The 22,910-nt window shown below is 36.2% G+C and overlaps 1 protein-coding gene across 2 annotated transcripts in view; it reads right to left on the bottom strand.

The window, feature by feature from the left end:
* The window catches only part of CADPS2 (calcium dependent secretion activator 2), a 260,700-nt gene that overhangs the window by 61,460 nt on the left and 176,330 nt on the right, over nucleotides 1-22,910 (bottom strand). For both annotated transcript variants that reach the window (XM_035893700.1, XM_035893699.1), the window contains 6 exons: nucleotides 22,041-22,104; nucleotides 19,767-19,890; nucleotides 17,251-17,271; nucleotides 5,116-5,219; nucleotides 3,533-3,541; nucleotides 1,313-1,469 (listed from right to left, as the gene is read on the bottom strand). In XM_035893700.1, coding sequence (XP_035749593.1) covers nucleotides 1,313-1,469; nucleotides 3,533-3,541; nucleotides 5,116-5,219; nucleotides 17,251-17,271; nucleotides 19,767-19,890; nucleotides 22,041-22,104 — 479 coding nt within the window. The remainder of the gene's footprint in view (nucleotides 1-1,312; nucleotides 1,470-3,532; nucleotides 3,542-5,115; nucleotides 5,220-17,250; nucleotides 17,272-19,766; nucleotides 19,891-22,040; nucleotides 22,105-22,910) is intronic.

Below are 22,910 nucleotides of genomic sequence, written 5' to 3' on the forward strand. Positions count from 1 at the left end.
TCCCTCCATGAAGTTCATCATCCATCGTATTACAGTGAATTGTACATTTGCTAGTTGCTCCGTTTCATGATATGGTACTGTGGCCAACAGGTACTATACTGAGATGACCTGTGCATTTCAATAAACACTTGGCAGCTAAGGTTAACAATAATACAGTGATAAATAATATAGGTTGCAATATGTGTAACCTTGGAGAAAAGCTCTTGAATACCATTTTCTGTTCTTTCAGTCAAGCAGTTTCCATACAAGGAGCAAAAATTCTTAAAAGCTACTGAATTTCCACAGAAATGAAATGATTTTTCCAGGAAGAGTTAAAAATGATACCTTGTATTTATAATAAAAAAATCCAGTTTTGGAATAACTTGAATCATTGAATAAAAATAGCATTCGTATCTCCAAAATAATTAAAAAAGTAGTGGGTCGTTTTCTCATTTATAAAAAATAGAACATGAGTAATCATAAAAAATGTAGTAGAGAGATGTTTTTTCTTTACGATGCCTTACAGTGTTAGCAGAAATTACTCGCCTGCAAAATAAGGTGCAATTCAATGTTTTTAAAATAGCATCTAATAATTTTTTTTTTGTTGTTATTTCCTTAATTCCATTATTTTACACAAAACTGGCCTAGGGGATCACTTAACTGTCTGCAAAATAAGGTGCAATTCAATGTTTTTGAAATAGCATCTAATAATTTTTTTGTTGTTGTTATTTCCTTAATTCCATTATTTAAATCCCTTTTACACAAAACTGGCCTAGGGGATCACTTAACTGTTATAAAAAAAAATAATTAGCTCTTCAAAGATGAATAAAAGCAAGATAACATAGCTATCTCAAATTTTGTTCTCCAACTCAAATAATACAGCAATACACCAAGTGAAAATAACTTTGTTATTTGATTTGTTGTGTGTATCTCACCCCATTCACACTAAGCCTACAATACATTTATGACTAGTCTGAAAGTAGTTTACATGAGGACTTATAAGGAAGTATTAACTACAATTTCATTTAAGCAGCATAGATTAAACATGAAATACTAAATACATATTATGCTGCTTGTACATCATTGATTTAAAACTGAGCAATTTGTGATACCGAATGGTTAAAGGATAGCCAGAATAAGGACTGAAATGGTGCAAGGGTAGAGAGAAACTGCTCAACTTCCAAGAAATGGAGCACCAAGAAATGGAGTATACCATAAACATGGGCACTGCCACTTTTATTTTGAGAATTATATTAATTAGAAATACATTTCTAAGGTGTGGGCACATTGAAAAACCTTTTGCACACAATAAGTAAAAAACTTAAGATCTTACTGTCATTTCTGAGGGCGTTATTCAGCAGCTGGAAAAGTGGGAAGCTGTCCCAGGAGTCCTGCGGCTGTGCCTCAAGTGCTGAATCCATATCAACAGAATAAAGAGACAAAAACTTCTCTGCATGCTCAGCCAATAATTCTGGCCACCAAGCGAATGCCTGCAAACATGACAAAATACAATTACTAAACACGAGTCATAAAGCAAAGAGATGTGTTGTATCTATGGCAAAGTACATTTGGATATGTCACTTCATGTCCTATCTCATTTGGGGAGGATGAACAAGCCAAGTGAAAAATGTGAAAATACTTTATAAAACCTCTCATCAAAAATGTAAGAAATCAAGTAGATTATGTTAGGAAAGATGATATAATCAGAATAAAAAAGTAACACAAAAAATCAAAAAAGGAGTATAAATCCCTGCGACTCTTTTTGGCAGAAACTGAAGTAAAGAATGAAGGCCTCGGCCTTGAAAAAATACTATATATGCTTCTTATTTATTTCATTCAAATCTAAGGCTATAAGTAATCAGATTAATTTATTTGTCAAATAATTCTTGTGAATACATTTTGCACTCATTTGTTAATCAGAAGAGATGAGTTTAATGACCCCTTGAGGCCTAAGGGGTTTTTTAATAGTTACAGAGTGCTTTTTAATTCCTATTTTTGCCTTAAATATGTCGGCTTCTCTTGAGGAAGGCATCCGGTTTTCCTTCCATAAATGCTGTAAATACATCTTTAGCAATTCACTAATGCCTATATTAAATTTTCAGTAACTTAACAGCATGTTGGAATACACAGTTTTCTTTGCTAAAAATTTAGATTCTTAGGTAATCCTAGCTTAACACAAGAGAAGAAATCTGTGAAAAATAGTGTGTCAGCAAGTAAAGCCAGCTCCACATTATGGAATGTTTCACATATAACTCTTGTACTTTTTTACTGTCACTTAAATCTAGGCTTTGAAAGGTCAGTACTGAAGCTGAGTATGGGATCAGAGGGAGCCGTATGATCCTGGAGTTAAAGATGACGGTGAAGTGAGCTTACGAAATAGGATGAATATCACATACTGCTGAGAGTGTTTAGCTCGGAGTTCACGAAAACATCTGACAGTGAGAAATACCTACACATGCTAGATAAGAAAATGCCTTTGTTTTCGAACTTATGCCCTGCATTTTTAATATCTTGTTTTGAATATTTCTGAGTTACCGGCATGGGACATATGTAGCTTGATCAATACAAGTGCTGAGCTGCCACGACTTCAGATAAAGTCACAGAAATGCTCACTTGCAATTCTGTAATGCAGGTCCTGGGTAATGTAGAATTATGTACCCAGGCCTGAAAAACAACTTCAGAGAAGTGGTCTACAAATACGTTTTTGCATCCTCGACTTTCTGATGACTGCCTGTAATTCTTTTTGACACAGGGCAACTGGAGAAAAGATGAAGTGGCAAGAGGTTTTAAAGAAATGCTGAGCATCCTCCGCTGTTACTGCTATTACTGCAAAGTACTTTGTGTGCTGCAGTGTCAGGACTGAAGGACGCCGATTGGCACCATAGTGAAAAGGACAGATGAGTCTTCAAAAATTTTGGCAAGACTTTGAAATGGAGTCTTTTTCCTCAAACTGGAAGAAGTTTTTCACTATTAAATCCTGTTTAAATGGGAGGTCATCAAAGGAGCAGACTCCTTACCCTGGAAAATAACTAAATGCAAAGAAATAAAGAAAGAAGAAATGTATGCAGGCATTGGCAGGTGTCCCTTTTAGGCAAGCAAAACTCTTTTCAGAAAATATTAACAAAAACTCAAAACAAACAAAGCAAAACTAAGACCAGAAAACCAGCACGTTTTCTTTCCATCTTCTTCCCCTTTGCAAATGACACTTTGAACCCAGACAGAAATTCTTCTGACCCTCTCAGGAACTACCCATCATTGCTTAGGCAGCGAGGAAGAAGAATAGAAGAACAAATACTACAGCTAAGATAGCTGTTCAGGCATTACGGATAATATGAAACCAGGCTAAAGGCAATTAGCAATCGGTCACACACATTCTAAGAGAACAAAACCATTGACAGGATTAAAGGAAGCCTGAAGTTCTTAGATTCTAGGACACACAAATGTGGCAATACAACACCAGAAATCATCAGCACAACTTATGTTACACATTCAATGCACAGTTCCATGCTATAAACGGTGAAAAATAATGCTTAGTTCATTAGGAATCACATACCTCTCTTCCCTTTGGGAATCCCAGAAATTAGGAAGTGTTATGAATTAAAAACAAAAAAAATCTAGTATTAAAAAATGTGATATACTATTTTAGAGATTACTGATCCTTTTCTTCAACTGCACCATCAAACACTGAACATTTACATAACATTAAGATGTGAAGTCACCCTACTTAATCTTCAGTTTTGAGTATGGAATGTATAATTTTGTGATCTTGTTCTCAGATATATTTTAGCATTGAAATTCTGCATGCTCTATAAATTTCAGTAAAATCTAACATTTATTACGTGAATGAAGGAAGGCGAAAATAATCTTATAATTATCTTTATTCTTTTCAAGCTGTCTTAGATTAGATTGAAAACTTCTGCTGAACTGACTTTTCTGAAGGTACATGCAATATATTTACCCTTCCAAAAAATACCACATCTCTGACTGCAAATAAGTCGTAGGGGAAGTACTCTTTGAGCAGAGATGTTTAACCATACATGTATCATTTGATCTGTTTCTTCTGTGTTCTTTTCCACAGAAGTCTAATATTCTTACAGTAATGCAGGGCCTCAAAAGACAAAGAAACAACATATACATTTTATTAAGTAATCATTACAGAGTAACAGAGCGGCAACAGTAGCATAGAACAGGACCTCCAGGGAATTAATTTCAAATCATTGAAACAGCTGTTTCTTCAGTGTAAGATAAAACATCTATAACAAGTTCACACATGACAGATGTAAGCTAAAAACTAGATTCCATAGTGTGACATAAAACCAGATGTTTTGAATGATCATATTTATAACTATATATACACTAAATCATGTTTATCCCTTTGCATATTTTCCTCAAAAATATTTATTGAATTTTTTTGATAACGTTTTTAAAACAATTTCCTGAACCTTAGAAAACTATATTTATTAATTAAATGTTAGTAATATATACAATTGTGTGTACCTGGTCAAGTTTATTTTTGCAATCCCTTGCTATAAAAGGTGTTATAATTCTAAATATTCTAAATATTATGGTTTCTGTATTATGAAGCAAAAGACTTGAGGGTAAGAAACATCAAATGGTTCTATTTTATTTCTTCTACCTTATAATGCCATTTTAAAAAATGCAAGTTTAAAAGCAGTACTTTTCCAATCAACAGAAAAGCAATGTGGATGTGATTACTATACCCATCACTGCTTTTATGTTAAAATCAAGATCTATACAGCATGATGAAAACTACCATTCAATTATATTTTCTTTCTATTTTGAATGAGAGGTGAAAAGTTGGAAGGAACAACTGTATAAGGCTATGAATGTTTTCCATACCATTTCACCACCTCCAGCACAAAGACACTTTCTCTATTTTATGCTCTTTAATTTTAAATTCTAAACCTACAGTTCATTCAAGCAAATTCAAGTAGAGTTTTATTTCACTTCACTTTTCATCAGCTTCAAGTCTCTTATTCCTCTGTAAATGTGAACTGCCTTAAACATATGTCAGAAAGTAAAGCTAAAATGTTTCTTGACAGAATTGCTTCGCATCAGGGGAGAAAACATCTAGGAAGAAACCGTTCTCTACAGCAAATGCAGTTACGGCCTCACCTCGGAATGATGTTCTTCATTTTGCTGCAATACTTCGATACAGAGTTCTGCAAGGTGAAGAACCTCTTCCAGTTTTCTAGCAGGTGTTGCTTGGTTCATGGTCTCTAGAAAAATATAAAATACAAATCAAAATTGCTTTAGTTAGAAGTAAGATTCAATACTGAGAGAAAAAGATGCCAGAAAGGAATAGGAATGGTACAAAGTCAGAAGTATAAACAATTTCACATGTTAAGGATGATCCTTTAATACAAGTAAATGCAGCTGAATTTCCAGATCACTAGGAAGAGAAAATATTGAATTCACAAAAGAATCACTGATCTTTATAAACATTATCTAATCTAATATGCAAGAACTAACAGGTACATCAACGTATTAGATGCTCAACTTCTGCAATGAGCAAGTTCTAATTCTCTTCGAGGTCAGGTGTACAAAGACAGCAGACACTACAGACCTTTTTTGTTATTGTACCGTCAGTACAATGCCATTCTCGCTAGATGACTCATTACTGTCATCAGCAAGATTCACGCATTTTGCAGCCGTCAAAAATTCCGAATGTTTAATCTAAATAAGACACTACATGTTAGGCGTATTTAAAAGAAAAGTACAATAATCATTCAAATAACTAATTTCTAGTAACTACTTAATCAAATAACTAATTTTCTACCTGCTCTTCAGCAGCAAGAGTGAGTCTGCATTCTTTTCAGTACCATAGTGAAAAGTAGCACTATAAAATAAAGAAGTTATAACAGAATTGACACAAACCTACAACTCCACATAAAAGAAAACAGGGACAAATGTAAAAGTTACAAATGGCATGAAGATCACTCATTCTACAAAGAAGGCTTCAAAAGGACAGCAAACAACAAAGGTAAAACAAAACTAACTAAAACTCTTACAGGGGAATTAAACTCAGTTTAGTTTTCAGGTAAAAAAAAATAAAATCATAGGACTAGATCCCAGGAAGAGTCATGTGAGGTAAGGGAAGAGACAAACTGAAATTCTTTACAATTGTATTTTAATCAGTGAAAGTAATTTGTGCAGCTACTTAATTTGTATCATTAGGAATAACTTCAGTATTAGCTATCTGAGCTGCTTTAGCTAACAAAGCTCTTGTCCCTAAGCGTAAACCATGGGATGGAAATGATTCTGTACAAAACAATCACATATAAAGTATGGTTACATTAACCAGGTTTGCAGAGGATTTATGAAGCTGATAACACAAGGTAAGTGAGGGTCTCAGGAAGCCTATTTTCTCATTTTCTGTGCACATTCATGGATCACAAGAATAGCAAACCACATGAATACACATCTTCACACACAGAAAATGCTGCTGCTATTTCTTTCCCACTTTTTGTATTCATCATGGCATAGAACATTAGCAGATTAATTAAAAAACTGACATAACCTTTTTGGTGTCAGTAAGAATATCAAACTGCATGCCCTAAGTATTTTTAACACTTAACATTTCTGGCAAGTCAAAACAACTTTTCAGACATCTCAAAGGCAGGTGACCTTGTCCAGTTCTTCAAGACTAACACTCTGATGCACAGTGCCTTGATGAAATACTGCTTTAATGCAATTTTTGAAGAAACATTGGATTAGAACCTCCAGCAAACATCTACTTAAAGGCGACTACAAAACCACATTATCTTCATGTAAAAACAAAAGTGGGCAAATTAGTTAATGAAGCAATTAAAAAAAAATTCAAATCTTATTAAAATAGACCACATTAGCAGAAGGACAAGGGCATCCTGGCATGTATCAGGAATAGCGTCACAAGCAGGAGCAGGGAAGTGATCGTGCCCCTGTACTTGGCGCTGGTGAGGCCGCACCGCGAATACCACGTCCAGTTTTGGGCCCCTCACTACAAGAAAGATGTTGCGTTGCTGGAGCACATCCAGAGAAGGGCAACAAAGCTGGTGAGGGGTCTGGAGCACGAGTCTGATGAGGAGCAGCTGAGGGAACTGGGGTTGTTTTGCCTGGAGAAAAGGAGGCTGAGGAGAGACCTTATTGCCCTCTACACCTGCCTGAAATGAGGCTGTAGTGAGGTGGGTGTTGGTTTCTTCTCTCAGGTAACAAGTAATAGGATGAGGGGAAATGGCCTCAAACTGCACCGGGGGAGGTTTAGATTGGACATGAGGAAAAATTTCTTCCCTGAAAGGGTTGTCAAACACTGGAATGGGCTGCCCAGGGAAGTGGTGGAGTCCCCATCCCTGGAGGTATTTAAAAGCCGGGTAGACAAGGTGCTTAGGGATATGGTTTAGTAGTGGACAGGTACAGTTGGACTTTAAGATCTTAAAGGTCTTTTCCAACCAAAAGATTCTATGATTCTATGTTTAAATAATATGATTTCCAAACCCACAATCTAACTCAAGAAGGAGTTATTGTATGAACATGGACCAAGCACAAAATATGCACCAGGAACCAAAACCACATTCACGATGTCAAGATCATGGTTATTAATACTGTACTGAATTTGCAAATTTGATACTGTAGAACCATTATATAAATATAACCACAACCAGATTAATGTATTATGTCAAGTGAGATTAGAAAGGATTGGCCCAGCCCCTATTCTTTAGATTATACCATAAAGACTACTATTGGATTCAGACTTAAACAGTGGTTTCTACGCTTATCCTGGAATGAAACTTCTGTTTCCTCTACTGCTCAGTGTCCTCCCCTCCCTGAATATCCAGCAAGTACTGTTCATACAGCTGATACATCACCATCAGTATCACTGATGTTAATGAGTCTTAGGAATAAATCAGTGATATTAATACAGAGTATGACTGACACATTTGATCTCAGCATAAACAAATAATTTTACTAAAAATTCAGCCTGATCTTCATAGACCTTACCACTAACCAAGTAAACAAAATAATTGCATGCATAATTGCATTCATTCCTAATGAAACCAAATAGGCTGTAAACTATTTAAAAATCATATCCTAGAAGGGCTCCTCTAAATTAGCAAGAAAGTAGTTCTAATAGTTATGTTGAATTTGATGTTGCATTTTTGCATTGGACTAAGGTCACTTACTGCACACTTGGACTAAGCTCAAGATAGCCTAAAAATGGCTATTGAATGGACATCATTATCAGTAGGGAGAGTAGGAGCAAGACCATAGATTTACTATCTAACTGTAAGATCATCCTGAACCACCACTGCGATGAGATCATGATGAAGAGAAACATGGTCTCAAGGAAGTACGAATTCCATTGATCATGGCAGCTCTGGTCACCTGTGTTGAAGTGATTAACTTCAATCAGAAATGGCACTGAATGAAGAGTCTGGTTTTGTTTGTGTGTTTGTTTGTTTGAAAGACATAATAAGCCTAATAAAATAAAGGATGAAAGAAGGGATCAAAAGTGTTCCCACAGTGGGAACACTTGGGAAGGAGAAGACCTACTTATGATCAGGGATGATGCTCGCATAAAAATAAATGAGTCATGATAAATTATTTAAGCCAGAATTTGCAAGGATTTCAGTCATTATAGGACTAATGTTCAGGAATACTTTTTTTCAATAAGATTAGTGTGTTTAGGAGGAAAAAGAGGATAAAACCTGTACATTTCTCTTTGAGGTGAGTATGGCAAGTTTCTGAATGACATTTCATGGAAGGAATGACTAAAAATGTGGGACAGATTAGGCTCAGTGAATTCCAGTTTCAAGTTTCCATGAAACTCCCCATGCTATTTACTAGTTTACTGCAGTACTATCTACTACTTGCTAAAACCATGCAAATTACTCTTGATGCTTCATACAGCTTTTGATAACATTTTAAAAATAATTATTTTCCTATAAGATTTATTGACAAAAGTGGCAGATAATTGCACTCACTCTGCATCCTTGGACAAATCTCTCTAATTTTGTTGTCTTGTACTTATTCACAGAATAAATCAAGACATGCAATTTCATTTGGGTGGTATATGCTTCTCTACATTTTGCTTAGGCTTTATCTAAAGCTTCCATTTTCATCTGAAAGTTACCACATCAGCTAGTCTTTTTTCTCTGTAATTAATGACCTTTCTCTTTCCAAAATCTAGCAAATATGTGTTACGGATAATCACCATTTACACGGGTGCATAAACAAGGGGCCACAAAGTAATTTGAGAGAAAAAGAACTAAATATTAACATTTTTTTTTTTAGCAAACAGGTAGTATATTTGAAATATCAGTACCAATAAACTGTTATTTGGAAGTTTTAGAACCTCCAAAACATCTGAACAAAATACTGTACTTGTCTTTATAAGCGTAAAAACATTGCAGGAATGGAAATCAGTGCTGTCAGTTTTCATTATATTCACGATGCCTTTCTCCCCACAATTACTAAGGGTTGTTAAGATGTGTTTACACTGCTCAAACTAACAAGTTGCAGCAGGAGTCGAGTCAGTAAATATGCTGCTTGACATCTTCTAGAAAATAAACAGAAAAAGCCATCAATCATCTGTTTTCAGCTTCACATTCTGCCAAAATGAAAAAGCAAGCCAGGCTTTGCAAATAATGGATGCTTTCTCAAGTATGCATTATCAGTGAGTCACACAGGTACCAAGAAAATATTGTTAAATGAGCTAAGTTAACTGACTAAAATGCTACTGAAATGAAAAGCTAACTGCTTCACAGAGTGATAGAGCCTAGGGCCAGAAGTCTGACCTCCTGTGTCACACAGGTCAGGGAACTTCTCCCCGTTCCTCCTTCCTTGAGCCCATTAGAATGGCTAAAACCTAACTTAAGCTTGCTTTCCAGAAGGGAATTTATCCTTGAAGATAAATGTACAATTCACCTCTTGCTTTTTCTCCCTGGCATGGAAGCTGTTAAAGGTGTGTGTTTAATTTCTGATTGGCATTTGCACAGGAATCTGCTGGTTAAAGAGGTTATTCTCCTCCTCGGGCATGAGTACAGTGCAGCTGGGAGGTACCTGCCTCTGGCCTGCCAGTCTTCCCCCCGTGGCACAGCACGTAGCCCTTACTGGTTTTCCCTATCCAGTATTTCATCCTTCCTCCTTTTCTTCAGACAAGCATATCCAGACCAAGACACTCAGGAGAGCCAACCTGTCTCCAGGCCAGACGATCTCCCACAGACCAATGGCAGGGATATTGGGAAAAAGGCAAGTAGTTGTGTGACAACTGAGAATGGCTGCTCCCTTGGATCATCACACCCCTCCACGGCCAAGGACTCTGAGAGAGACCCCAGGTTCACAGCCCTGGTGGGCCTACAGGTACCTCCTCATCCAGCCAGCTAGATGGGGCTGGAGACTTCTGCGGCTTAGGAGCTGGTCAAGCTCATTTTATGCCATTCTACAACAGGACATCCAGTTTGCATTTTGATCCTTCATGTAAGACAATCGGCATTTGTTTTAATTTTTATCAGCACCGTTGCACTGGTCGCTGGCAGCACTCAGCCGTTGTGCTACATAACGTTAGCACTACCAGCATTCAAGCCTGAAGAAAGGGCAAGATGTCTTCTAATGGAGATGTCTGGCCATCAGCTAATTCATTTCTATGCATGTGCCAAAATCAGACCTACAGGAGGGCAGATAGATAACGCGATGACTGCTGGCTGTCAAACTCCTTCCAGGATGCACTGCACACACAGCAGTGCGTGGTCTGAGCAAGTTTGGGAGTTTCTGAAGGAATATTGCCTGTTTGGATATTGTGCAGAGGGACCTAAATCTTACGTGTTTCTTTCCAAATCCAATTGTAGTGCATGGAGCCTAAATGAGCTACAATATAATTTGATAATATAGATACATCATAATTTGAGCTGTATGGAGCCAACTCTGCTCCAGTAGGGCTCATTAATTCAGACTTTCTGACATGTGAAACCAGCAAGATTGCTTCTAGACTTGTATCAAAAGCAGTGCAAACATCAATAAACTGGAGCTAGTACGATACTAGACCTGAACTGACTGTCCACAGTTAATCTGCAACTGGGATTATCCACCCACAGATAATTTCACTTTGACTGTGGTGAATTTTCTTGGAAATTCTCACAGAATTAATTCTGCATGAAAAAGTAAGGACTGAACATCTGGGAGGACATCCTATATTCTTCCGATGAAAAAAAAATTTTTAGCCTTAAATAAATAATGGAATTTAACAATGAAGTTGAAACCAATCTTTCCGTAACTGCTTTCTAAGAATTCAGTAGGATTCTAAATTCTAGGGACAAAAAAAAAATTAAAATTAACTACCATTATCACCTATGTACAGAGAGATTATAAGACCTGTAGTAAGTCTATATTGTTTTATAAAGCGGGTCACACTACAATGTTTTTGGTTTTTAAAATTTATCATAGTATTCAATGGAATTACCTTCATGGGACAATCAGGTTTTTTTTTTGAAAAAGGAACTCTTTGAACTCATGTGAAGCTTGAAAAAAAGAAATGAAACAATGAATTTGAAGAGGTAAAAGCAAAATAAAAAAGGCAGAGATTGAAAGAAATCTCCATTTTTAATTACTGATCAATGGCACCTAATTTATGATTCTTTATATTGTAGTTTTGGCAATACAGATACTAGCAGTTGGTATTTTCTTCCTTTCCCTCACTTCTAATGTCTCTAATGTTCTCAGCACTTTCTGTTCCTGTGGAATAAAACTCAGAGGTAACAAGCATGGCAAACTGAAGAGCTCCATAATGAAGGAACCTGAATAACTGACACCCTGGGCTGAGAGAAAACTGGCACTTGAAAGTGCAGACTTAGTAACAAGTGGTTTTAAAAAATCTAGTATTTTAAGAGTCTAAATTTCAGGGAGTTACTGAAAGATGACAATAGCAAATCTAAAGCTGGTAGGTAAGGAGGAGGGAAAAGTGATGTTGACAATTATTAACTTTAAAACAAATTTTGAAGAAATGACTAATTGAGGACATAAAATGAACAGAAAACAGAATAAAATGTAACACAGATTTGCAAAGGTACGTCACGCTAGACTTGTGCAGTAGCTTTTCTTGATAGGATATTTTCTTAAAACAGAAATTCAGTAGATCTCATCTATTCTGACTTTGCTAAAGCATTTGATACTGTGCCTCCCAGGAAAACTACCAGTTAAGCTGAAGAAAATGAGGATTAAAAAAGAAACTATGTGATGGACAGAGAAGCTGCCTCAAGAGAAAGGCCCTGGGTAGCATCGAGAAAGAGCAGAGAAAGGTTTCTTGAGGAATCCTTGAAGATCCATCTTAGGGCTGAGCTTCCTTAATATTTTCACCAATGACTTCAGAATAAATATTAGGAGTGCACAAATGACAATGTTGTAAAACACTGGCAATAGACAGCAGGGTCAAAATGCACTAACAAGATAATACCGAAGAATGAGAGAGAGGAACAAAATTTAATACTTTAAGATGGAGGGCAATACATTTTGCCACATGAACAGCAATAAACATTTGCTTTAAACTGGGAGCTCATCAGCTGGAATGATCAAAACTCTGAAGCCCGGGTTGAATTAACTTTTCACAGAATGGCTGTGTGACACAAACGTGATATAGACATGAAAAGACAAGTGTTCCTTGAGTATATTAGCTTAAGCATTTCTGGTATAATAGTACTGCTAATACTGTGTAAGGCATCTCATGGGGATGACTGCACAGTTCTGGACAGCAATGTTCAAGAAGGTGGAATGCAAAGTCTAATAGAGAAAGGCTCCTAGATGATACAAATGAGCAGGAGGCTAAAACTCTGAGACAAGGTTATGATGTCTAAGTGTAAAACAATTGTCTAAAAATGCATCATAGGGTGGGGAGGAACCGGAGATGATGAAATGCTAATGAAGGAGGGAACTATCCCTCCTTCATTAGGGATATAGGACGAGGTTAACATGCTAAAAACTAGGAACTAATTTGACTGTGTTTCCTACACCTATAGAGCAAAGAGGACTTGAAATTGCCTTCACGTGGGTGAAGCAGGGGGTGGAAAAGGGGAAGAGCAGTGACCAAGACTGACTCAGCCCAGCTCTTAAAGACAGGATGTGGGTACCTTTACAAAGGAGGTATCAGGACGCGGACCTAACAATCCAGGGGTCCTTTTCCAGACCTCCACTCCAAAATTGAAATCAGGGATATTTGCCCATATCCTCTTCTTTCAGTTTGGCTGCACAACAGAGACCAAGAAGGCGCTGTGCCGCTGTGCAGCTCATTCAGTTTTGTTTGTTCAGTGAAATGAACATGTATGGAGAGCTTTAATCAAGTCCTCTCCAGGTACAATGACTCTCTCCACTTGCCTTCTCAATTTCAATAATGTTTCTAGTGTTCTTCTTTTTAAGTCGGATAGATCCTTCTGAGCCTTGGGGGCATTTACATACTACCCTTCCTTTAGAAACTTGTATGTAATGAGTATGTTAATGATCAATGTCCTTTAAAAAACAGCAAACTGTTGAGTTGCTCCTGACCTTCTGTTGTACAGAGTTAACAGTTATTCAGCCTTTGGCAGTCTGTCTGATAGAAAGAAATATTGGGATGACAACTGTGATTTGTCTTTGAGCAATTGCACACTACACAGTAACTATTTGCTCTGATTTTAATAGAAATGTTTCTCATTCCTTTTATGAAACTGATTGGCAGAAGGAGTCTGGTATATTCAGTTACTACGGACTTTTAAAAATAATGAGTTAGAAGACTACTACCTAATAATTCAAATCTGTACAATCTGTCTATTATAGACATATAGAAATTAATATCTACAGACAATGACAGATACTGCCCTGTTCGCTTCACAGCCATTTACCACTTTTTTTCTCCACAGCAAAGTAATGTCCTTGTGCTGAAAAATGTATTTACATGTAAGTTTCTATCACTTCTCTTAGGCAACGACAGCAGCGCTAGCAGAGTCCATTACTCCTCAGCCATTCAGATTTCAAATAAATTTAAATGGGGAAAACCATTCATTTCTGAGAAGGAATAAATGAAGTATTTTATTACTCTTTGTGTGTGTTAATGGATGTGTATAAAATACAAGTAAAACCATGAATTCTGTATATAAGGAAGGCCATCTTTTTTGAAGGAGACAAAACAGGCGAGGGAGGCATGCAAATTTCTATAAGCTGTTCACTGGAAGCTATACAAAATGCATCCGAAGAATGCTATCTGTCTCTGGCCTCAGCATCTAGCGGGTCCAGTTATGTTCAACATTACCTATAGGAAAAGCTAACTCAAGTTTAATACCGAATAAGACAGGAAAATACGCCATACACAAAATGATCTAAAAAGTACTTTCAGGTAGCAAAGTCTCAAAGGCAGCATGGGCTGAAATGAAAATGGTTTGTACTTAAAAAGAGATTTTCACATATTGATGCTGTGATCATCTCCTTGACAAATTATAAACCCTTGCTGCAAACTACAAGGGCATTACATGAGAGTTCTTAGACATAGTTCAAAATTATAATAGCAGGTTTGCTGCTGTTCTCCCCATAATGGCAATTACACTGACTGAACAGATTAGCTACTCAATGACAATTTCAGCTGTACATATCGTAAGGAATGTCATGCTGAACCCTGTATAATTGTCATTGCAAATGTAATTTTTATTGAAAAAAGCTGTTCTATATTCATAATAGTATAATGACATGGGAGTGCTAAATAAAATGTCATCCTGACTGCAAACAAATCCTGTTGATGCAAGTGCTGCTTATACCACTGTGTCTGCCATTAAGAAAGTAACCACCGTCTTCTGGGAAAGCATTCAGAGTCTTGTTCAATTGAGACTGTGAAAATGAGAGCACTTGGGGAATAGACCTGGGAACCTGGCAACCACGCTGCTGAAAAAGGATTCTTGCAACAAGAAGAATTTGCATGTTCACCTCTGTATTACCTAACAAGGACACTCCTGCAATTCAAGATTCTGTGTACAGTATTTGGTGCACAAGTTAAAGGGTAAAAAAATAGTTATCAGGAATTAGTTTTTCCTTATTTTCCACGACAATGCAATACATGGTATTAGGGCTAAGCATATGGTGCATTAAGTTTATGATGAAATCTGTAGGGGTTTAGCTAGCGACCAACAGGAGCAGGATTTGGCCCTGTTAGCCAGGCTAAAATATAATTTTACTGGGATTCCTTTCAGCTGTTTCATCTTTTGCATCAGAGAAATGGGTTCAATGGGACACAAAATTCTAGTCGAACACAGTCTATTTACTCCTCTCGATAAAAGTAATTTTTCTGAGTGGTCTGATTAATTATCAGCTGCATTTTTAGTCAGAAGTGGAATTCAATTAAGCAATTAAATGATAAACACAGCCTATAAACCTCTAGCTTCATCTAACTCACACAGTGAATCTCCATTTACTCACTGTATGTGATAGGCTTTCCTCTCATCCATTCTCTAATATAGGTATTTGCCAGGTCAGTTAAGGGACAGCTTTACTATCCTAAGAACATAGCAATAATTTCTTTCAAAGCGTGCATAAACCTGATGTAAAATGAATGAAATCAGGTACAGTCTCTTTTTTTTTTCTCCCTGTGCTTGTAACTGTATGTTATCTGCGCTTAATGGTCTGTATTTCTGACATAGGAGCCTGAGATAAAATAGTAGCAAGCAAGAAGATTTGTACTTGAGCTGCACATTACATAAAAGTACACAGCTGAGGTTTTAGAGCGCAAAGGTCAAAGGACACAAACTCTAAAATTAGTTTTCTCATTTCACAGATTAGTTTTGACATTTTTCTAAATTTCTAATTTGAAGACGTATTTTCTTCAATACCTACAGGTGTAAAAATACTAACTGGAATATTTGTGCTATCTAGCTTTAGGTATCTTACCTAGTAGGGAAACTTTCCTAGGGTGCATTGTATTTGATGGCGTGAGATAGGTCCGTTCACAGAGAAATTGTTGAAGGAGCCTCCAAGTGCTCTGAGTCACCTGATTAATGAACCTCTCCCTGTTGATCAGAGGGGGTCAGGAGATTATCTGATCAACACGAGCTCGTATCAACTCATTCTAACAGGCAGTGGCATGAATGCCTGTACCACCAACTCATTATCTGCTCTCCTTTTTAACAATATCAAACAGAGCTTTTCTGTTTCCAGGGCATTTAAAGCTTTCACATGAAAACCAATGGAAGTTTTGGGAACCAATGGAATTTTTTGAATCTTCAGTTATGAACACTGCCTTTAGAAAAAGTAGTTTTTATAATTTGCTAGTATTTTTTGCTTGTTTACTGGCTAAAGAAGCTGTTCCTCCAAAAATGGACTGTCATTTCCCCTTCAAGCCCCTCATTGGCAAGGAACTCCAGTTTGAACTGTTTTCATGCAACCTTTAGAGTCATCACCCCACTCTGTCTTTCCAGATGGAAAATGATTTCATTCTGAGAAAGCTGCCAACTCAATGCCCCTTCCCATAACTGTGGTTGATATTTGTGGAAACCCCACAAAGCATCATGATCAGGCTTCCGTCGGGTCTGTGTGTACGTCTTTAAAAAAGGTAAGACAAAGTAGTGCGTGCAACTGTTTCAAGGTATGCATAATGCACAATCCCTCATACTTTTATGCAGCCAATACTACTCAGCCACAAATACTACTTCACCTATGCTCTTTTTATGATTATCCTGTTAAATATTTGGATATAAGCATTCAAAAAACCTCTCTGCACTAATGGAGAATATACAACATATCAGCTTCATGAAATTAGGAACACAAAGAACCACCATCCTCCCACAACTCTTCTGTAACTAGGAAACTAAACATCACTAAACAAAGCCATATCAGAGAAATGTAAAACCAGCTTTATGGAATTAGTTTTCCTATAAAGATCTTTTTCAATAAATCCAGCAGACCACTAAAAAAAGGATACCATTTTTGCTGGTGACTATGAAATAACATTTCTTTAAATACATAGACTGATTTTGAATTTAACAGCCAAACTTTTCTGCATCACTTAGTTATACCTCTTTCACAGAAACGACAATTGCATCATATTCCAAATAATAAAATTATCTACATTCCTAATAAATATGCACATTATCATTAAGTATCAGTGTAATTGAAGAATGCATGGACTATACTACATCAATATTAATTTTAATGTTCACACCTGTTCTGGTCAATATCTTGGTATTGTTGAAATCAAGAAAAATGATAAAACAACAGACACAACACACTACATCTGTACCACATGCAGACATGCACACAAATAGTAATCACCTGAGTCCTTTTCTGCTGTTGCTAAATGTAAAAAAAAAACCAAAAAAAGAGAGAAGAAAAACATCATTACAGAAATGTAACTATTGTAATTTCATTGGAGTAGACTAAATACAAAATAAGGAGTTACAATCTTAAAATCTTGAGTATAGCAGTGAGAGTCCTGACAGTCCGCTCATCCAAGTGATGGGCTTTGTCAGCTGAGAGACAAATGGTGTCTATGTCTAGATAGTGTATTTTTATTTAAGAGTTCCGTATAGTCTCTATTTCAGGCTCACAGGCTGAGTTTGCATCCATACTGTGCCTGGGAATTCAGAAACATAAATAGTAAAAGAATATAAGAATATTGTTTTGTTGGAGCCCTCTTTGCACCTCTACTTTTTAGGTCGTTACTGTTGGTCTATAGCTGATATTATCATGCAATAGTTGCATTTTTATGGATTGATATGATGTTGTTCACTGAAGAAATATCCAAAGAATAGGACAAAAATCCCCCACATGCATGACAGCTACATATAAGGACATCAGTAATGTTATAAAGAAAACTACTATATGCTTTCTGTATGCAATTTGAGGAGTAAGCAATTAATGCAAACACTAACATGAATTACTTTCAAGAGGAGAACATTTCAGTGCATGGATACAACAATACTCCCATAAACCTAAAGAAGCAGAATGGAACTTATTGCTGAAAACGATGACATTTATACTGGTAAAAATGTAGGGTGTTTGTAACGACCAGAGTATAGAAAGAGACCAGTGTAGGCCTCATTGCTACTGGAAACCAATGTGGTTAATTTTCTGATGTTATGATGCTGGAGCCCTTCACTTTCAAATAGAACTCTATTCTCAGAAAAGTACTCAACCTATTTCTCATTGAGGTACTAGACTTCTATATGCAATTATCTACTGTGCTTTGGGTTTACAGTAACATGAGTGTAAAACTACTTACAGAAATCCAGTTGTATTTCAATCAAAAGACAATAATCCAAAAATACATTTACACATCAGAATATGCCATGGGTTGGATGGTGGCTTTATGTGCTGTTCCAGCGTACTGCAGTGTTAACAGCGTGCATATTTTAAAGTGCAAAATTTGCTATTTGCAGTGGAATTGCCACAATTCTCTAGGATATAGTTAAAAATACTGGGCAAAGGTGTATTTACATCACTGTAAAAAACTTTTCCGATCTAATTTAGTGTCAGTGAGTCTAGGTATCTTTTGCATGCTTTCGTCATCTTTTAAAAACATTTCTATTTTTATACCTGAATACAGAAAGATAAAAACTAAGGAAAACAATTATTTTTGCTTTTTCGTTTTCCAGAATAGATTTAATATTCATCCTTCTTTCTCAAACACAACATGATATCATAATTAATTATGATAAACTGGTTACTAAGATGGTTTCATGTTGTTACTCCCATGATATAATACTGGTTGCTATAGTGATGAGATGGGTTTTTTGTTAATCACTTGTGAGATTGGTTAACTCATGTTTTTCAGGGAATTTGAGCAGAAATGGAAAAAGGAAAAAAAGTTGGCTTTATAATATTGCTAAACATATGAAGCTTCTTCATTTTGTTGCTATGATAACTCTATTTCTTCCAGTGTATTGCTAGAAATACATGCTATGGAAAAAATACTATGCATAAAAATGGGACTTTTAAAAGGCAGAATTCATCTTCATATATTTTCCTGTTAATTGACTCTACCTCCAAAAGTTATATAGATGCACACACACTTTTCTACTCCTGAATATATCTGTAGAGGTGCATCCCAAGCTTTCTGCACTTTATGGAGAATAACAGGTGTGTCTTAACAAGACGTGTCTGTTACGGTTTCTTTTTTGTTCTACATAAGGTTTCCAAATATTATAATGACATTGTGTATCCTAGCCTAATTTTTTGAGCAAAATTTCAGTTAATTTCATGGTATATGTTCTAGAATATACACAAATTCCAGAAAAAAATGCTATTTACCACCAGTTCTAGTATTTTGTCCTGTTAGTTCATTAAGGAAATCAGGATATAATTAAGGTCTTAATAATCAGATTATTATTATACATCTGACAACACAACAACAAAAATAAATAACACTTATCTATCTGTCTGCCTTACATCAGAAAGGCATCTAAACCCAGAGTTTTCAAGTTTCAAGGTATTGTTACTGTTGATAAGGAAAGAATTTCCTGTCAGTAGTTGAATTACTAGAAATAGTTAGAGAAATAAAAAATAACCCATAAACAACCTTTTAGATTCATGGAGAACTCAAAAGTAAGAACAAAGGGCAACTTAAATTAAGAAGTCCTAGTCTTCCATTCAAACAGGGTCCCAGGAGGCATATTAAAGCAATGAATAGGAAAAAGCTCCATAGTTCACCAGCTGAGATTTTAATGAGACATTTCCCCTTGCTGTGGTAGGGGTTTGTTCAGGAAAGGGAAAAGGCTGCTCACAGAATATTCAGTTAATAGGCATTGTTGGCTTTTACAGCCACTTTGGCAGTTGATTGCTGTACTAACCTTCTATTTTGGCATATTCTGTAAGTCGAGTGTAATTGATCAAGGCAGCCTTCTCCAGACATTTTCTAACCACTTTCTTCACCTCTTCTGCTGGTATGGGAGTGGCAATATCTTTCATTAAAACCTGTGTCAGAGACAATTACACCGCTTGGTTACACTCATTACCCAAAACCCAAGGGAAAAGGATAAAAGTATTCTAAAGTTACTACAGATCTGATAATGATTAAAGGCAGGAATCAAAAAGGAACTATTTCAGCTGGTAGAACTAGACATTTGTCTTTGAAGGTTTCTGTTCAACCCTGGTTTGGCTGCCTACATGGTATTTATATACAATACCCCTACTGTTTGGCATCTTGCAGCATGCCAGTCAGTCTTCCTTTGGGTGATGCCAAGGCCACTATAACATGAGCGTTCCATGGATGGGCTGGATCATGGCACCAACTAAAAATGTGGGTGTGGAAATTTTCTTGGTTCTCATCTGTGGAAAACTTGCACCATCACATAACTGTTCAACAGTGTAAAGGCGAAATTGTAAACAACCACCTCAGAGTTAGCTAACACCGACTTGCTTTTCTTCCTTCATAAAGGCATTCAAATTCAGCGTGTCCTTGCTGCGAAAAAGTCATTTACAGTAGGCAGGGAAAACATTGAATTTCTGGTGGAATATTTTATTATGGACAAGTAGAAGATCATATAAAGCTTTTCAAAACTTGCCAGTTTTAAAAGCGTATTAATTTTAAAAATATTGGACTTTGATAAAATGGATCATCTGTTGCAAGTCAGATAAACTGAGAATATATACCTCTTTATATGAACGCAACATTATATACTCTGGATTACTATAAAAAATGGAATAAAAATTGATAATAATTCACTTTCATTTTTAATTTTGTGCTCCATTAACTTTCAACAGGTAGGTGTAAACAAAACTCAGTATGTTTTTACTACAATTTAATGTAAATAATAAAATTTCAGATAACTCACAACCTTTTAAAAACACTTCTCCAATGGATCCCCAGACAAGCTTATAAAACATATCTAAAAATTACTGTTAAAGGGGAGGAACAAGAGATATGGTCTGGGGAAGGATATGGTAGAAAAGAAATAAGTTCAGCAACAGGGAAGCTATTAGGAAGACACTGTTGCAAAGCAGACTTCTTCATTACTTGCACACATACAACATATCTACCTTTGTTAACTTGCTTCTTTCTAACAAATAACTTCTGGGTTATCAACAAGTGAAAATGCACTTTTCAAAAACTTTTATTCTGGATCTGATTTTATTTCAAAATTTTTGAAGACAGGTAAAATAAAAGATTTCTAACCTGTTCTGCATCCATAAGTATAGGCATGCGCATTTATTCCCAGTCAAGACTGACAATGGTGTTGCTCGAGCCCCAGACAGGGTACATGAGCATTTGTAACAGCAGGAGCAGTGAGAAGAAACGGCTTTTTCATATAACACGAAGGAATCCACACAGCACAACAATCACTGAGATGAAAGTGAAAGAAAACATATATATACCCAGACTCACTAAGTGTTTTTGAACATGTCAGAGGTTTTCCAAGTCCATCCATGGAGCGTTCTGCAGCACAGAACAACTGACACTCCCCGGGAAAAGACCTCTCAGATTTCGGCAAAGCTACTGGGATCTAAGCATTTTTCTTTTTTAATCACAGCTTCATTGGGCTCCTGCTGATACAATTCCTATGGAATCTCTACTGGAATTTAAAGTTCTCTTCCCTCAGAGATGACTGAGATGCTTTTACCATTACAAAGTCTTCTCCCTTCCAGTCAACACAAGAGGATTTGCTGAACAAGAGTTTATGTTTATAGCTGCCCATGTCAGTTTGGCTGCATATAGCTTTTTCTTCTTAAACTGACTCAGATTATGCATTTATGGAAGATTATTTGGATTATACAGAAGCTTTTTAATGTTATATACCAGCACAGACAACATCAGCAGCACAGAACCCACAGAAAACAGGAAAGGTAGTGTAGGCTTGTACTACTTTAGAGGTAATGCTGGGTAATCGTTAAATTATAAAGGAACAGAGAGTCCTTGGCTTGAAGTGAAAGTCCAATAAATAAGTCCTACAGGATACAGCTGTTTGCCTCTATGGAAGACGTTGAGAAAAAAACCTCCCAGTGAACAATTAAAACCAGTAATAAAATACCTGAGAAGACATGAACCTGCTTTCAGTAGCCTGAATGCAAAAGAAAAATGCAGGCCTAGTACTCAAGCCAAATTTAAAATATGTCCTCAAACTTACCCTTTCAAGTAATGAAAGTGTGGCTTTTAAAGCTCCTTCAGGACGTCCGAAAGGGAAACAGTATCTTAAAAAGTAAAAAAAAAAAAAAAAAGAAAAGAAAAAAGAGGACAAGAAAATGATCAGAATTATAATACCCAAGTTAAGAATTTACTTTGAGATGTAAATGTACACCACTTGCATTAAATTATGTTAGCAGAAGACTCCCAAACACGAAGAACCACTGAAGGCAGAAGGCCTCTTCAGTAGTCTACCATGGAGCATATACATAGTACAGCAGTACCAGCCCACCAGCAGCGCAGGCCTAAAATCCAGAAAAAACATAAAAGGCAAAAAGCATCACTTCCACTTTCTCATCTATGAAGGATATTTAATGGTCTCTGATGAGCTTGATTGATTGTCATCTTCCTGGAAAGAGGTACTATTTCTCATGTAGCCATGACAGCTACTGGAGCTGTGAAGTAGCACTCTGTATAGTATATCTTGGTTTAATATTGGATTCAGATAAGGATAAAATGTCAGATATTTAGGTTTCTAGAGATATATGGGATTAAAAATGCCTGCAGATATTCCATAATTTTTCCTATTATATTATAAATAGCTTGGAAAAGAATTTTATGTTATCTTAAATTTTATCAGCTGCAACTTAAACCATACCACTTCTGTCTTAATACTTATAAAATTCTGTAAATTAAAAAAAGATCCCATTCATATCTTTGTTTTTCATTTTGTCTACTGAATGATCCAATATATCAGCTCAATGAGACTATAATGCTCAGGAAACTGTAACCTCTCTTAATCCTGTCTATAAAATCTTTCTGGGATATCCCCAATTGGAAAAGGATTTTTTACTTTGCTGAGATTACGTTTTTC

Source organism: Egretta garzetta, unplaced genomic scaffold (genome assembly GCF_000687185.1).
Source record: "Egretta garzetta isolate BGI_Z169 unplaced genomic scaffold, ASM68718v1 scaffold64, whole genome shotgun sequence".
Lineage (NCBI taxonomy): Eukaryota > Metazoa > Chordata > Aves > Pelecaniformes > Ardeidae > Egretta > Egretta garzetta.